The sequence below is a fragment of the Nannospalax galili genome, unplaced genomic scaffold (assembly GCF_000622305.1).
Source record: "Nannospalax galili isolate Female #2095 unplaced genomic scaffold, S.galili_v1.0 scaffold218, whole genome shotgun sequence".
Lineage (NCBI taxonomy): Eukaryota > Metazoa > Chordata > Mammalia > Rodentia > Spalacidae > Nannospalax > Nannospalax galili.
This window is the reverse complement of record NW_008343207.1, coordinates 7,629-25,286: the sequence shown is the minus strand read 5'-3', so window position 1 is coordinate 25,286 and position 17,658 is coordinate 7,629. Positions and strand designations below refer to the sequence as shown.

General features: G+C 42.1%; 1 protein-coding gene across 1 annotated transcript in view; it reads left to right on the top strand.

Annotated features, from left to right (window-relative positions):
- Positions 1-7,372, top strand: part of Tmem132b (transmembrane protein 132B) — a 412,598-nt gene extending 405,226 nt beyond the window's left edge. Inside the window, exons 7-9 of the mRNA XM_008839404.2 lie at positions 1,912-2,182; positions 4,155-4,346; positions 5,238-7,372. Of these exons, the coding sequence (XP_008837626.1) occupies positions 1,912-2,182; positions 4,155-4,346; positions 5,238-6,380 (1,606 nt within the window). The 3' untranslated portion in view covers positions 6,381-7,372. The remainder of the gene's footprint in view (positions 1-1,911; positions 2,183-4,154; positions 4,347-5,237) is intronic.
- Positions 7,373-17,658: the final 10,286 nt, after the last annotated feature.

Genomic DNA, 17,658 nt, shown 5'->3' with positions numbered 1-17,658 from the left:
GTTTTTGAGACAGGGTCTCCCTGTAGCCCCAGCTGTCCTGGAACTCACTATGTAGACCAGGCTGGCCTCGAACTCACAAAGATTTCCCGCCTCTGCCTCCCGAGTGCTGGGATTAAAGGCATGCACCACCATGCCCCGGCCCTGAGTTAAAGGTTTAAAAAAAAAAAAAAAAAAAAAAAATCATGAAAAACCTTACCTAATACCCAACCAATAAGAATCTATAATTAGAATATGAGGAAGAGGGACAGGTGTGACTGACCATACCACAGAATCCCCACTGAAGGTGCTTTATGGAGTCTTGGCCTATAACCAACACTCAGTGACAAGTTCAAGAAAATTCCTTACGCCTAACATCTCTGCTAAGAAGCTTTAAAGACATGCCTTGAAAAGTCAAGTCTTTGGAAACTGGCATCACCCATTTACCATCTGCTTATACTATTGTTGATTCTGAGAAGCAAGAAGCAGTAGTCAGCTCAGAAAGGATCCTGAAAAGTCAGAGTTGGCTTTACAGATCTTTCCTGCAGAAGCCAGGGACTCCAGGACGCAAAGGTCTGTAATCTTTTTATGTTGAAAGCAAAATAAAAACATCCATAGAAATAATGTGGTTGTGTAAAACAAATCCAGTATCCTGGTTTCTGAACACTGATCTAACAAAGTGCTCTATATTTTATCTTCAAAGTGCTTTTCTCTAAAACTTGTTAAATCTGGGGCTGGAGAGATGGCTTGATGATTGAGAGCACTGACTGCTCTTGCAGAGGACCAGGGTTCGATTCCCAGCACCCATATGGCAACTGTGAACCGGCCTCAACTCCAGTTTTGGGGGAAGCCGAGGCCCTCTTCTGACCTTCGAGGTCATGCAGGCAATTCATACACATAAAATTAAAAAATTAAAAAAATAGATTAGAGACTCATGCACCAACATCTCAGTGTTAGTAGCAAAAACAATGAGTCTTTCTGAAAGAAACAGTACATTTTAGAATGAAATGGAGATCTTTTTTAAAGGTTAAAAACTCATTCAATTTTATGTATTATAGGGCTTATACTGAGTTCAATATTGTATAACTGTATTAATTCAACTTTGAACCTAGAAACTTACTGCCACTTGTGAGAGATGTACTGTTGCTCTGCAGTGTGTTACTGAATATGTCTCCATCCATAGAACAGGTAGCAGCTGTCACCAAACAAAGTCTTCTCATAAGAGGACACAGTTTTTCTTGGAGGGAAGTTTCTAGACCTGAAGAGACAGAATTTCTCAGGATGGCCTGTGGACCAGTGGAGTGTCAGTGAATAGTGGAATGAGGGGAAGGGAGACCACAGGGCTGGGTAGGAGTGCACATCTCAGATGTGTCAGCAGGAACTTGACAACTCTGATGGCAGAGGTTAGGGAAGGCTGGTGTGTACGCTGGTAATCTTCATGACATATTAGAGGAGGTGGCTTCTATAAAGAAGCCGAGGGCCTCAGCCATTGAGGAGCTCGGTGTCAGAGCAGTCCCAAGTCAAGTTTGAGATGGCTCTCTGTTCTTCCTAAGGACCTTTCTGGGTTGGACATGGTGTTCCCCCACAGACCAAGGTTCTGTACCTTACTTATGTACAGAAGTATTTAAATGATCATTGGTATAGAAATCAGAGGCCACAGACTCCACCACTGCCTGTGTAGGGCTTGCGTGTCCCTCAGTTCTGGCTTAGGAGAAGGTGGGAATTGCACCTGTTCTCTGTGTTCCAAGTGCAAACACCAAGACATGTTTCTTGAATGAATGAATGCATACATACATGCGTGGTAGATGAAGCAGTGGGTGAGGAGACCTGGCAGGAGAAAATCTGCTTCATTTCCCATGTCAGTCAGGTGGAATCTGGGGCAGGTGAGTCCTCCTGCCAAGGAGTTTATTCTGTTTTGATTCATTTGTGCTCCAGGCCAACCCGGGAGAGCGATGATGAGGAGGATGAGGAGAAGAAGGGGCGTGGATGCACCCTGCAGTACCAGCATGCCCTGGTGCGTGTCCTTACCCAGTTTGTAGCTGAGTCACCTGACCTGGGTCAGCTGACCTACATGTTGGACCCTGACTGGCAGTTTGACATCACCGACCTTGTGACTGAGTTTGTGAAGGTGGAGGAGCCGAAAATCGCCCAGTTACAGGATGGCAGGACCCTGGCAGGGCGGGAGCCAGGCATCACCACTGTGCAGGTATGGAAGGTATCTTTGCTGCTCTGCCTAACACCATCGATTGTATAGTTAACCAATGTTTAGGACTGTGAATGCACAGCATGTGTTTGCACACGTACATTCACGGATTAGTTTGTACAGGTTTGTTCTGTGTACAGAAAAGAACCAGGAGAGGAAGCAAGGTATTCACCAATTATAATAGCCAGACCTCAGATTAACTTTTGCATTTCAGAGTACAGAAACATATCTGATCTTTTACCAGAGAGAACTAAATTAAACATATATTATCAATAATTATTTCCCTCAAAATGATACTCTAGTTTTAAAATTTCTTTCAAATATTTTTTTCTGATATTATTGTATGGGTGTATGTGTGTCCATAGTACATGTATGGAGGTCAGAGGACAACTTCGTGGAGTTGATTCTTCCCAGGGATTGAACTCAGGTCTCCAGGTTTGCATGGCAAGAGTCTTTCTGTCCTGAGCCCTTGTCACCAGCACACAAGACTCTACTCTTTGCATATCACTAGTAGCACGTGGTAGAACTTCTAATTTCCCCCAACCTTAAAGTTTAACCATTTATCTGTGTTATACCCATAATAGTAGACAAAATAAAATTTAAAAGCACATATTTTCAGGGAGATAATGAAGGGTCCATTATTTAAAATGGTCTATGAAATCATCATTATAATAATAATAGCAAAAGAATTTATAGCCAATTTTGGTGGGATAATTATGCAGCTATTTCTTCATACAGATTCAAGATGTTATGGATAATAGTTAATTAGCCACGTTTTAGGTGTTGCCAAAGTTAATTTTTGGCACAGCTGGCTGAAGTGTGTTATGTTCTATATTCGTTTCCTGTTTCCACATAGCAAGATATCACAAATTTACCATTTTAACTCAACACTAGTTTCTTAAGTGGTGTTTCTATAGGCTGGGAGACCAGGTGGGGCTGGCTGGGTTCTTTGCACAGATTACCTCAGGCTGAAATCAATGGATTGATGGCCTCTCACCTAGGAATTTGGGGGAATAATTGACTTCTGGTCTCTTTTACCATCTTGGGAGAACTCAGTTCTCTTTGTTTACAGGATTTAAGTCCCTGTTTACATGCTGGCTATCAGCCAGGAGCCCTGTGTGCTCTGAGAGCCTGCCTGCGTTCCTTCTCATGGAGCCTCTCCATTGTCCCCAATAGCTGGGTTTAGTCCTTCTTACATGTTGAGTGCCTCCGACTTCCTTTCTGCCACCACCTAGGTAAAACTCCTGAAGGGGCTTCCAGTGACCACACTGGGTCCTCCTGTATAATTCCATATCATCTTCCTTTCAGGTAGCTGTGCTGTGTGACATTACACAGTTGGGGAGAGATTTTACAGTAACAGGGATGAGGGCAGGGCATCTTTGGGGGACTAGTTTGAGAATTGCACCTACTGGTCATGGTTTCTAGGATTCAGCCCTGAAGCTGTACTGCAGATGATAGCTTAGCAGGGGCGGATACTTAGGGAATGCTGCTTCCCTTCTCCATGCTAACTGGTTTATCCACCAATGACCCCATGGCCCACACAGTGATCAGTGTTGCCCAGTGACACGCCTGCCCACTAGAAGGGATACACACAAGAGAGGTAGGCTCAGGACACCTCTGCAGAGCCTGCATCACTGACCCAGCACACCCAGAGTCTAAACAGCAATGGTGGATAAAATGCTACACTTTGAATGCATATTGCCAGGCTAGAAAACTGTAGTTAGGGTTTCTAATGTGAATCTCATTTCCCCCCTCAGAATATATTCTAATCATTTTCATGCATGAATCAAAAGAAAGACATGGACCAAGGTGGTCTCTATAAAACCTCTTCAGTTGGTGTTATTGAACAACTACAGACCCTACAGACCCATTTAAACTACATCCATCACTGTGTCCCATTACCAGAACACTGGAAGGTCAGGAGTTAATGGTGGTCCTGTGGGGTTGAGTCACAAGTTTCTCTCTCACTTCTCAGGTCCTCTCACCTCTCTCTGACTCTATCTTGGCTGAGAAGACAGTGACCGTCCTGGATGACCGGGTCACCATCACAGAGCTGGGCGTGCAGCTGGTAGCTGGCTTGGCCCTTTCCTTGCAGCCTCACAGAGTAGACAAGAGGGCCATCATATCCATAGTGGCTGCCCAGGATGTTCTCCGAGCCCCACAGCAGGTGAGACTCACAGGGACCCCATGCCCTATGCATGAAGTCACCTCCCCTTGCAGTTATGGTACCCTGCAAAGGAGGCCAGAAGAGTGCCAGGACTAGGAGTTCTCCAAGCTCCTTCCTGCTTCCTACTCAGCTGTTTTGTTTCTGAGAAAAGTTTTGAGGCTTAGACACACCCTTCCATGTCCCCTGCTTTCTAGTGAGCTCATCTATACTAGGCACAAATCTCTGCTAGACAATGAATAAAGGATTCCATATTCTTACTTCCTCCAAACCAAGAAGGTGACTTGCAGGGCTTAGAAATTCCATTTTAACCACTTGGACAAGCATGGCTAATTGGCACCAAATTGCTGCTACTGACTGCAGTGATTGTCAACTCTAAAATTCTCCTGTCTTTAAACATTCACAGATCATTTATAAACAGACAGAGGCATGGTGCCATTCAAGTGAGCCAGCCTCATAATACCCCATTTACCGAGAACTTTCTAGAGTGAGCTTTGCTCTGTCAGCACTGGCTTCCTAATAAAGGGTGTTCAGAGTGATATTATCAGAACAGTAGCCTGATTAGTTGCACCTGGAGTTGATTTAGACAAATTGCCTCATCTTTCAAAGTGTTTCTACAAAGGTCAAAGTCAAACTCTGTGGTATGGCATGCAATAAATTAATTTGCACTTTAATGCATCCATTAAAGTATATTCTTTGCTCTTCATACCAGCGGAGCTATAACTTGTTAATGATAGCAGTTCAAGGCATAACAAGAGCTATTCACAACTATTAAACATAGAAATTTACCTTTATCTTCTGTGTACTTAATAATGTCCATAGGAAATTCTGCTTACGTTGATAAGTTTGAAGAAACCCGGTTGTAACACCTTGCTTTGGTTTAATTTTCTTTAGGAAGCAATAGTCAGCTCTTGGATTTTGTTCAGTGATGGCTCGGTAACACCTTTAGACATTTATGACCCCAAGGATTTCTCTGTGACTGTCTCCTCCTTGGATGAAATGGTGGTGTCTGTCCAGCCAAACCTTCAGACCAGATGGCCAGTTGTGGTTGCAGAGGGTGAAGGACAAGGGCCCTTGATCAAGCTAGAAATGATGATCAGTGAACCTTGTCAGAAGACCAAGAGGAAAAGTATTCTTGCTGTGGGTAAAGGAAACATTAAGGTCAAATTTGAACCTGGTGTTGACCAGCAGCACGGAGGAAGCAATGATATTGAGGGTGTCAACCGGGAATACAAAGACCACCTCAGCAATTCCATAGAGCGAGAGGGAAACCAAGAGCGAGCAGCCCAGGAATGGTTCCAACGTGGTGTACCTGTTGGCCATGAGGATAGGACCAACAAAAGCACAACCCCCCAAGTTCCCATGGGAGGGAGGGAGAAGCTGCTCAAAGGTGGTGCAGACACCTTCACCAGTTTCCCCACACAAGGCAGATTGCCGGAGCCCAATAATCCTGGTGACCTCACAATGACCTCCAGGGGGTTAACAGACTTGGAGATTGGCATGTATGCCCTGCTCTGTGTCTTCTGCCTGGCCATCCTGGTCTTCCTCATCAACTGTGTGGCATTTGCTTGGAAGTACAGACACAAAAGATTTGCAGTGAGTGAGCAGGGCAACATCCCCCATTCCCATGACTGGGTCTGGCTTGGGAATGAGGTGGAACTCCTGGAGAACCCAGTGGACATTACTCTCCCCTCAGAGGAGTGCACAACCATGATAGACAGGGGGCTGCAGTTTGAGGAGAGGAACTTCCTGCTGAATGGCAGTTCCCAGAAGACTTTCCATAGTCAGCTGCTTAGACCTCCTGACTATGTCTACGAGAAAGAGCTGAAAAACGAACCTATAAATTCCTCGGGCCCAAAGAGGAAGAGAGTCAAGTTTACTTCCTACACCACCATCCTTCCGGAGGACGGGGGCCCATACACCAACTCCATCCTGTTTGACAGCGATGACAGCATCAAGTGGGTCTGCCAGGATATGGGGCTGGGGGATTCGCAGGACTTTAGAGACTACATGGAAAGACTGCAAGACCAGATGTAAACTCCTTTCTTACGTTCGTATTCACCTTTATGCCTTCTGTTTTCTGAATAGTGGAGCAATGAGTCTGATTAGCAATAGGGGGTGGCTCAACCAAGTTTCCCGAAGAGGGGTCTGGAGGGGATCCCTGTCTAACCAAGACGAGAGGTTGGGAGAGCTGAGGCAGCTGAGTTTTAAACGGGAAATCCTGTGAGACAGTGACTTGTGCAGATGGGAGGTATTCAGAGATAGAGCCCAGCAGCAACTCGGCGCAGTACGGTAAACGCAACCCACAGACACTGTTACTCACCTCGTGACCGATGGCCGTGTGTAATTAGGAAAGTTTCGGGTGGTGATTTTTCTATTCCTAGTCCTTTTAAAGCACAGTGGACATTTATTCCCTTTGACCTAAGTTGGGACCTCCGTGGTGGAAGATGATTGAATGTAGCTTCCATAGTTGTCAGGAGTGAGGCTTATTATTTTTATAAACATCTGCACCTGCACTTGTTTCTTTCACCGCTACATTTTTTTTTTAAACATGAAAAGAAGAGATGTTTGGTTTTCATGTGTGCTTTATTCCTGGGGCTCATGTCCCGTCATTTCCCAGTCTTCCTGCAGGATGTCAGGTTTTTTTCCCCTGAGTTTCCCTCACTGTTGTTTCGGATGGTATCAAAGCTATACCATCTTCTTGCTGTTGAAATTTCTTGTCTATCACAGGGACTGAGGTTTCACTGGAAATGTTAGTCTCCCAGAAGGAAAGGCCATTTCTTTATTGTCTTCCACAGGAAGCGTAACAGATTTGGAGAAAAATTGTGTCACAAACATTTATTTTTGTCTCCTGCTTGTTGGTTATTCTGGGGATCTCCTGGGGTGCTGCATTTCTAAGGGCAGAGAGACCCCAATGTCACCATATGGATACAAGTTCTTTGTGGTCAACACAGTGTATTATCCAAACTGAAACAAAAAAGCAGTTTAAGGGGCTGGAGAGATGGCTTAGTGCTTAAGAGCACCTGCTGCTCTTTCAGAGGACCTAAGTTCAGTTCCTAGCATCTATATTAGGTGGCTCAAAACCATCTATAATTCCAGATCCAGGGGATCTGACACCATCTTCTGACATCTGCAGGGTACCTGCGTATACATATAGGGACACACACATAAATAAAAATAAGATAAATTTTTTTTTAAAAGCAGGACTATTTACACAGCAAGAAAATCTAGGAAGCAGCTTCCTATTAAGCTTTCCACTTTGCCAGGACAATTTTTTTTAAATAACACTTCCAGTTAGCACTATATAGAAATTCATCCATACAATGACTGGTACAAACCTCAATGGTGACTCGGACAGAGACAAAACCTTCTTAGGTGTCCTTTGGTAGAGAAAGCAGTGGGTCTCCCCAAATTCATAAAAATAAATGATTGTTCCACAACCCAAGAAGCTGTCATTATGAACAAACCACAGATATTAAACAACTAATGTTGCAAGAGAAAAACTGATTTTTGCATAAATTTTCAATAAAAGTGCTACTTAAAAGCATGATGAATGATGTCAGCTTAGCACAATGTACCATTTTTGTTTATTATGATGGTTTAACTGGAAAAGCAGACTCTAGACTAGTAGGTCTCAATATGAGTTAACTGAACCATTCACAGCCTAAGAAATGGAATTTTTAAAGGTCCAAAGTAGAAGGAAATGCTAGGGTCACGGGCTCCCCAGGGCTGACAACTGAGCTTCTCAAGAGAGTTGTTCTCATCGATCACTTTCCTTTATAGATTTCCACAGATGGAAACATGGCAAACTATCCTTCTGTGACAATGAAAGGGTAGCTAAGTTCTTCCTGTGTCTCCCATCCCAGCACTGCCATGTGTTTACAAACAGGGCTGAATGTGCAGTTGATGTGGTTTGACTTCTTGTTTCTGTGTTTGGAATAGGTTTTAGGAGCTGAAACTACCGGGATCCCCAGATCTTTCTATTTGACTAGAGAATGAAGCCAGGAGACATAGGCTTGGCTGACATCTGCTAAGAATAGTGGGTTTGAGAGGAGGTAGCTCCAAATCATCTGTGCAGAGCAGCAGAGTTCAAGCACTAATTGACACATAGCTTTCCAGATGAGTCTGGCTCCTTCTAAGAGCCCTTTTAAATTCTCTTTCCCATCCCAGAAATAATGGGGTTCAGTTCTGAAAGTGAGGAGCCGTACTGGACCAAGGAGAGCTCTCTACACATGTAGTGGGCTGCCTCCTGCTGGTAGGTGAGGCTTTGGGTGGTGCTGTAATTTGACAGTTGGGGGCATTATTAGGGAACACAGATTAGAGCATGTGCTGATTGATGTGTCTGAAGTGGGCATGGAGGAACTGACCATGGTACTGAAGACAGCCAGAAGGCCAATTTCAACACACAGAGCAAGCAGCCTCTGTGCACTCACTGAATCTATGATGTGTGTGACACATTGGTTCAAATAAAAATCCAGCGGAGTCTTTGGGGGATATTTCCCTTTTCCCACATGACATACACTTACACACATACAGAAACACATATGCACATATACCCACATATGTGTGAATGCCAAGGAGCCACAGGCTTTGCCATTTGGTGGGAATCAAGAGAGCTGTCAATCACACTCAGATTTGGATTGGGCAACTCAGCATAATGGTGTTATTGAAGTTTCTTGTGATCTATTTCCTGTAGATTATAAACCATGGTATCTCATTTTATTTCCAACATCTAGTCCAGGCTTCGTGTGCAGCAGAAGGAACAGTCCTTTTGTTTTCTATGGCACAATGGCCAGGGTAAGCTCCTGGACTACAGTACTCCTTAGCTATCCAGGCAGAGTTCCTACTCATAGACATGAATACAGAGATAACATGCATTGATTTTTAAAATTTTATCCTTAATTAGTACCTCATGAATGTAAGGTTTATGAAGTCACTTTTGTGCATTTTGATAAACATTTTTTACTTCGCTCATTTAGAAAGGAATATTTGTAGGGCTGGGGAGATGGCTCAGTCTGTTAAGTGCCTGCCACGCAAGCATGAGGACCTGATTCGATCCCCAGCAGTCACATAAAAGAATCCATGTGTGATGGCCCATGTTTGGAATCCCAGTGCTGAGGAGGTGGAGACAGTTGGATTTCTCAGCATTGCTGGCCAGCCAGCCTAGTTAAGGAGACTGTTTCAAAAACAAGGTAGATGGTGCCTGAGGAATGATACATGAGATTGATCCGTCACCTCCACATGCATTCACACACACACACACACACACACACACACACAATTGAAAAGAAAGGGTGCTTCAGTGATGGCACCCTGGAACCACAGTGAAGATGTATCTATTAGGTGCCCCCATCCCCTGGCAGTGACCTTGGAGGACATGTCTGAAAACTGTCTTTGTCCATCTAAAGAAGGGTCATGTTTCTCCATTCAAGTCTCTGTGAATGACACCATAGATGGCTTATAAACTCCGCGCCTCTCTCCTCCATTAAACTTGTGTATGTCTAATGTAATGCACCTCACCTGCCATGTGAAAGGTGGATGGTGGGACAACGCTTTGCTGAATACAGACAGCAGATATTTTTGTATGTAATATAGGCAATATAACAAAACTGTGAACGGTGTATTGGAATAAATACATTTTAAAATAAAAGCATGCAAAACTGTAGCTTTTAAATGTACAGACATCCAACACAAAAACATTTAAATGGATGACAGGAAAAGCATCGGGGCCTGAAAAGTGCTCTGAGGTAGGAATTCTGGCCCAGAAAGGACGTCATGGCTCATGCTGGGAGTGTTGATGGAATCCTCCAGAACATTTTGATCTTACTCTTTGTTATTTTAAGATTTTTTTCCTTTTTTTTCTCTGGAAATATTTCAGAAATAAAGTGACTGTATTTTCCAGCATAAAGGTATATTCTAACCACAGGGTAACTCATCATTTTTAACATGGAAATAAACATTTGAACATTCGTCATTGTTTCGTTATTGACTACATGACTATGTTGAATTTCAGCACTCATGTGATTGGCTGTATTCATAGACATGGCTTTTGTTACTCCTCAGGGTTTGACACCCTTATAAAGTGCTAGATGCACATCAAAAGAAAATGTTCCCTAGGAGTTGTAGAAAACCTTTAATTTTAGAAGATTTTATTTTTTAAATCACATGTTATGTATGTGTGTCTGTGTGTGGGTATGTGTACATGAGTGCAGTGCCCATGGCAGCCAGAAGGGCCTTCTGGATCTTCTGGAGCTGGAATTACAGACCGTTGTAAGTCACCTGACTGGGTGCTGGGAGCTGAACTCAGGTCCTCTCCAAGGGCAGCAGGTGCTCTTAATCACGTCATTTTTCCAGTCCCCAAACCTTTACTTAAAAAAGCTTTCTAGGACTGGAGAGATGGCTCAGCAGGTAAAGTGCTTTCCAAACAAGTGTAAGGACCAGTGTTCTGATCCCTAGTGCTCATGTAAATGATGGGTGCATGTGGTGGCCTGCTTATAACTCTAGTGGGAGGGAGTGATGGGATTCCATATAGCAAGCCAGCTAGCTAGACTGGCTGGAATGAGTGAGCTCTGGGTTCTAGGGAGAGAGAGATTATGCATATCTATATAAGATGGGCAGAAATCAAGGAAGACACCCCATGTCAGCCCAAAGGCTTCACATACTTTCACACACATATATGGGAACATGCATGCATATATGTATGTACACCTCACACATGTGTAAAAACCCAAACAAACTCACTTGCTCTCCTAATAGCCTTAGGAAATTTCCCAAAAGTCTCAGAAAGAGGGCTCATGTTGCTCATGTCCTGTCCAGGTAAGAAATGATGATTCCTTGAGAGAAAACACCTTCCATTCTGAGAAGCAATGATGGTATCAACTCGCAACACTTGACAGTCTTCCACTGTATGAATTCTTTTAACATGTCTTTGGCTTTCACTGTGGTTCTTGGTGTCATGGTTCAGTGACCTCAGTTCAAGCCTGATGGGCTTGGGGATCCCGAGGTATAGGTGCAGAGGAAATCAGGACGCAGGGGATGCAGAGGTGTGTGAACCAGTGCATGCTTTATTCTAAGAAGCAACCTTATTTATAATAAAACAAGAGGAAGAGAAATGTTCTTCTCAAGCCAAATGATCTCATTCTGACATTTGCAGCACCTTCCTGATCTTTACAATATCTTCAAGTTCCCAGGGCTCAGCCCTGTTCGGGATCTTATCTATCTTTGTATCTTTATTATACAAACTTACTTATGTACCTTTAATCAGGTTCAAGGGACAGTCAGTCTTATGATAAGAATAACTTCAGATCAAGAACATTCAGGTTCCCAGGGAGCTGAGGCCTCCCGTTCCAGCTCTGGGTTGACTTCAGATCAGAGCTCAGGCCTTCACAGGTTGACTGGATGCAACTTTGTGATTTCATGTTGAGGACTGAAATTTCCTTAGATGCTGGAACCTGAGCATGGGTGATGTTTTTAGACCTTGAATCTGCCTGTCATAATAAAAATGCTTTGTAAGCCGGGTGTGGTGGCACACACCTTTAATCCCAGCACTTGGGAGGGAAAGGCAGGCAGATCTCTGTGAGTTCGAGGCCAGCCTGGTTTACATAGTGAGTTCCAGGACAGCTGGGGCTACAGGGAGACCCTGTTTCAAAAAGACAAAAAAAAATGCTTTGTAAACACACAGGTGGATGCCATTTTGGAATTCAGGGGCCCTGTGATGGTGATTTTCTACCCATTTAACATTATTGCACCTGTAGCTCTTTATTTTTGGGGGTGTGATCCTTGCTCCTTCCCTCTGCTGAGATGAAGATCCCAGGAGGCTTGAATCCTTTGTATAAAATGCCACAGGGTTTGCATGTAGCTTATATGTATTCTTCTGTATTTTTGAAATTACCTCTACATTACTTATGACATCTACTATAAAGTTTATGTGATATCAATTGTTGCTATATTGTCTTGTTTAGGGAATAATTGCCAGAAAAATCTACGTTTCATACAGATTTTTTTTCTACCATTGTTTGATGTGCAGTTGGTTGAGACAATGAATTTGGAGTCTGGATGCAGAGAACCTGGTGCTCCTGGTGATGACTTAACTTGCTTTTGACCTGATACTTTTTAAAATCACCACTTCCTTTGGCCAAAAGAGCCCATGTTATTTTCTATTTTCCATTTAGAAATCACTAATGTGACTGCCTCTGTGGGCAGCTGATGCTCAGAATGAGATAGCACATACAGTTAGTGAGACAGTGCACAGGCTGTGGTCACATCCCTTGGAGATGCTTCATTGGGGTGTGCACCTCCCCACCCTGAGCCACTTTAGAGTCTCCTTCATACCCACGTGTATATTTCTATGTGGGGGTTCTACTTCATTTCTGTTGCTGTGATAAATTACCCCAAAGAAATAAACTTGGGCTTATGTTAGCTTACAATTACAGATTACAGGCCGTCACACACACACACACACACACACACACACACACACACACACACAATGTTTTTAAAAAAGATGAGTAAGAATTAAGTGAATAAAATGATCAAGCCAGGCATGGTGGCACAGGCCTGTCATCCAAGCTACTTGGGAAGTGGAGACAGGAGGAGTCATAAGTTCAAGACCCACTTGGACTACACAGTGAGTTCAAGGTCAGCCTGGGCAACTTAATGAAAATAAGTAAAGTAAAAGTAAAAATAAGGCTAGGGACAAAGCTCAGTGATAAGAGTGTTTGTTACCTAGCCTTGGGTTAAAATTACAGTGGAAAAAAGATAAAAAGAAAAAAGAAAATGATCAAACTCAGAAAAGGAAGTGACTGTGAGAGACAGTCACATCCACACACTGAAGGACATTGGCAGATCACATGGCAGTCATGTGCCTACAAATGTTGCCTATAATGCATATGTAAAGAGTTTGATGTGTCAAAGTTTAAGTTTGTGTCACAGTCATCAGTTCCCAGCCTCAGCATCTTCTCAGGCAGGTGCATCAGATCCTGGCTGCAGTGAATGATGAAACCACACAGTTCCAGCTGACTGCGTCCTTTGGCGCAGTTTCAAGGTACCAAGCAGTACAAGCCAATTTTGTCAGAACCTTGAAAAAAATACATGTCGTTTTTTACTTTTCACTATTTTGAATTGGATTACAGTTCCCTGGGGAACACAAGAGAAGCAGAGCATGCTATTACCACATTGTGTGTGTAGATGTGTATGTGTGTGTGTACGTGTGTGTATGTGTGTGTTTGTACGTGAGTGGGTATGTGCATGTGAATGCAGGTATCTGTAGAGACCAGAGGAGGTCATCAGATTCCCCAGAGCTGAAGTTACAGGTGATTGTGAGCCACCCTACGTGGATTCTGGGAACTGAACTTGGGTTCTTTGGAAAAGCAGCAAGTACTCTTAACCAATGAGCCATCTCTCTAGCCCACAAAGTTGCATGTTAATAAGAGAAAAAGCTTTGTTCATATGTGCCCTAGCCAGCCAGGGAAAGTCTATTCTACTGGTACTCCTAGTGTGGCCAGGAATGCACAGGACAGCCCTGCTTAGTGCCACACAGTTGATTGTGGGTCAACAGTGCTGTCAATGTGCTGTTCCTCAGATCTGCAGCACATAACCAAGGTAGAGAATCGACTAGGAAAACACATTCACATTGTGCAACACAAGCTTTTTAAATAAGAAAAGATATTAATTAAAAATTAAATATTTTTTAAAAGGGGGCTGGAGAGATGGGTCAACAGTTAAGAGTATATACTGCTCTTGAAGATGATACGGGTTCTGTTCCCTGCAACCACATGGTGACTTACAACTGCCTGTGTCTCCAGCTTCAGGCATCTGGCACCCTCTTCTGGCCTGTGTAGGCACCTGCACTCACACACTTATCCATACACATACCCAAACACATATACACGTATTTAAAAATAAAAATAAGTTGTTTAAAAGATGAGATATGTATTTATACTACTTTATAGTCATAATTTCTTTTATCAATGCTGCCTTTTCATGAGCATTTGAATTACCGTGTTTCTTTCATTGCACAATTTGCTTTCTTTTTGAAGAACTTCCTTAGTGTTTCTTAGAAGGGAAATCAGTTAACAACAAGTTCCTCTGGTGTTAGTGCCTTGATTCTGCTTTCCCTTTGTAAAGGTATCTTTCCTAGGGGAGGATTTTTGATTAACAGTTTGTATCCTTCATGGCTGTCATCACGTCATTCCACTCTCTCTCCAGCTTCCATTGCTTGTGATGCAAAGGCAGCTGGTGCGCTTACTGTGGTTCCCTTGTATGTGATGAGTCACTTTCATCTTGTTTCTTTCAATATTTACTCTTTGTTTTTTTTCTTTCAACATTTTTAACATACCTGAGTGTGGATCTCCACGCATTCACTCTATTGAGACTGTGTTATACTTTTTGGATGAAAAAATTAATGTTTCATTTCTTATTTGACAAATTTTCAGCTATTCTCTTGAAATTTTCTGTTTCTTTGCCTCTTTTACCCTTTTATGCACATGTTGATGAATTGCATGTTTTCACACAAGTCTCTGTGGGTTTGTTGTTTTTCTCTTTTGTGTTTTCTTCACATTCTTTGGATTACATAATTTTTTTACCAACCTTTCTTTTTAATGATTTTTTTCTTATGCTAATTAAAACCTATTGGGCTTATGAATACATTCACACATATAGAACGATATTAATTATACTAGGAGGAGGAAATGGAGGCATTGATAAAGTTTTAAATTATACATAAATTAGTCTGTAGTAATTCATGATAGGAGATAAAAAATAATTATCAAGAATAAGAATTGGAAGGGAGCTAGAATTGATTAAAACACACCACACACATGAAACTATCAAACAATAAAAAACTGAAAATTTAAAAGACACTGTTACATTTAAAAAAGCATAGAGGTTTATCTAATAGAATAATAGGAGAGACAAGTTGGAATGTCAAAAATACTTGATTAATATAAAATATTATAGGAAAGAAGGAGAAAAGCAAAAAGAATAGGCGACGCATACAAAGTGGATTCGTTACTTTTCTGTTGCTGTGATAAAACATCCTGAATAAGCAAGCTCATGGAAGGAAGAGTTTATTTGGCTTACAGTTGCAGAGGGATAAGAGTCCATCATGGTGGGGAGGCGTGGCAGGAGGCAGCTAGAGCAGAAAGCTGAGTGCTCAAGTCTTTAACCACTCACAGGAAACAGAGAGAGGACAAAATGGACGACACCTCCTAGGGGTTCCATGACTACTCCAAACAGCACCACCAACTGGGGACCACATACCAGGTGTTCAAAGACTTGAGCCTATGGGGGGGGGGCATTTCTCATTCTTAACTACCACAGAAAGCAATTAAGAAGACAGACTGAAATTTACTGAATTACTAATGTCAGACTGGACTAACAGAAGACTCGGGCATATGCAATTTATAAGAGAGAAACTTTTAACATAGAAAGGTTAAGAGCAAAGTGTGAAGGGAGATATAAACATGCATCACAAATCACAAAGGTTCAAGTGATGAAGTTAAACAGCAGATAAAATAGTTTAAAAAAATATTATTTGTATGAGTATATGGTTTGCATGTGTGCAAGTGCCTTCATGCTGTGCAATGCCCAGAGGTCAGAAGAAAACTTTGGGTTCCCTGGAACTGGAGTTATGGACAGTTGTTAGCTGCCATGTGGGTGCTGGGAATCAAACCTGGGTCCTCTGTAAGAGCAGCCAGTGCTCTTTATTGATGAGTCATCTCTCCAGTCCCATAAAATAGGATTTTAAAAGACCAAAGACGAATACTGATATCATCACCATGCCATTAGTGACACAGTTCATCAATGGGACTTAAAATTCCTGAAAAAAAAAAACAAACCAGAGTTGCTGGGGAAATGAAGCAAAACATAACAGAACTAATTGAATATTTAGAAAAATGTTCCCCATGCTTGGGGATTTTGGTACTCTTATCTCAGAACTGACACAAGTATAAAAACAATAAAATGTGGTTAGAACTACAATGTCAATAAATTATATATATATATATATATATTATAGATATACACACACATATAGATCACTACATTCATTAATTGAACATATGTTTTTCAAATATCCATATAACATTCACCAAAATAGAACATGTGTTGGACCATAAAACTATTCATAATAAACTTGGAAGAGTTGAATTCCTCTAGAATATGTTTGCTGATCCAAACAAAATTAAGTCAGAACTCAATGGAAAATGAAAGCTATCTTGAAAAATCACATGTATTATAATTTAAGCTACAATATTTACAGAACTGATGAGTGAAAGAGGATATCACAAGAGTAGTTAGAAAATTTTGTGGACCGAATGGTAGGGAAGAAATAGGACATGTGTTATACAGGTCTTGTAAGACGCCTAAACATTGAGAGCTCATTTGTATCAATTGTAAATAAAGAACTTAAAACCAACAATCTAATCTAGAATCAGCAAACTATAATCAATAAGACAAACTTCCCCTGGTACCTGCTTTTGTAAATAAAGTTTATTGGTACAGAGCCACACTCATTATTAGCCTGTGGCAGCTTTCCCACAAGGGGAGAGTTAACTCATTCTGACAGAAACTGTTCACAAAAATCCAAGATATTTTCAGATACAGTTTGTCATTCATTGACTTAAGCCATCATCTAAGAGATATGTAAAACATGAGCAAATCAGCACCAAATGAGGCAAAGAGAAAGTATCAGTAATGAGTGGAAATATATGAAAACAGAAACAAGAAAACCCAGTGTGGTGGTTTGAATGAAATTGTCTATGGGCTATAAGTAGTTGACCACTTAGTCCTCAGTTTACAATGCTGTTTGGGGAGGGTCATGGAACCCTTAGGAGGTGTGACATCCTGGAGGAAATATGTCACTGGGGTGGGCTTTGGGAGTTCATAAACTTCATTCATGCCACCAGTTTCTCTCTCTGCTTCCTGTGCCTGCTCAAAGAGGTGAGCACTAGCTCACCTGGCCATCTCTGTTGCCATGCCGCCATGCCTTGATGGGCTCTTACTCTTTTGGAACTATAAGCTGAATAAACTCTTTTTTCTATAAGTTGCCTTGTCATTGTGTTTTATCACACCAACAGAAAAAGTGACCAATACACACAGGAAGTTGGTTCCTCTCGAAAGAAATAATGAACATTGCAAATTCACTATAAGAAAATGCAGCTCCCCAACCCCATTAATCAAAAGAGGGAATTCTGGGGCTGGAAAGTGCCCAGTTTAAGAGTACTTGCTGCTTTTGCAGAGGACCCAGGTTTGGTTCCCAACACTCACTCTGGGCATCCCACAACCACATATAACTCAACCTCTGGGGGATCTGACA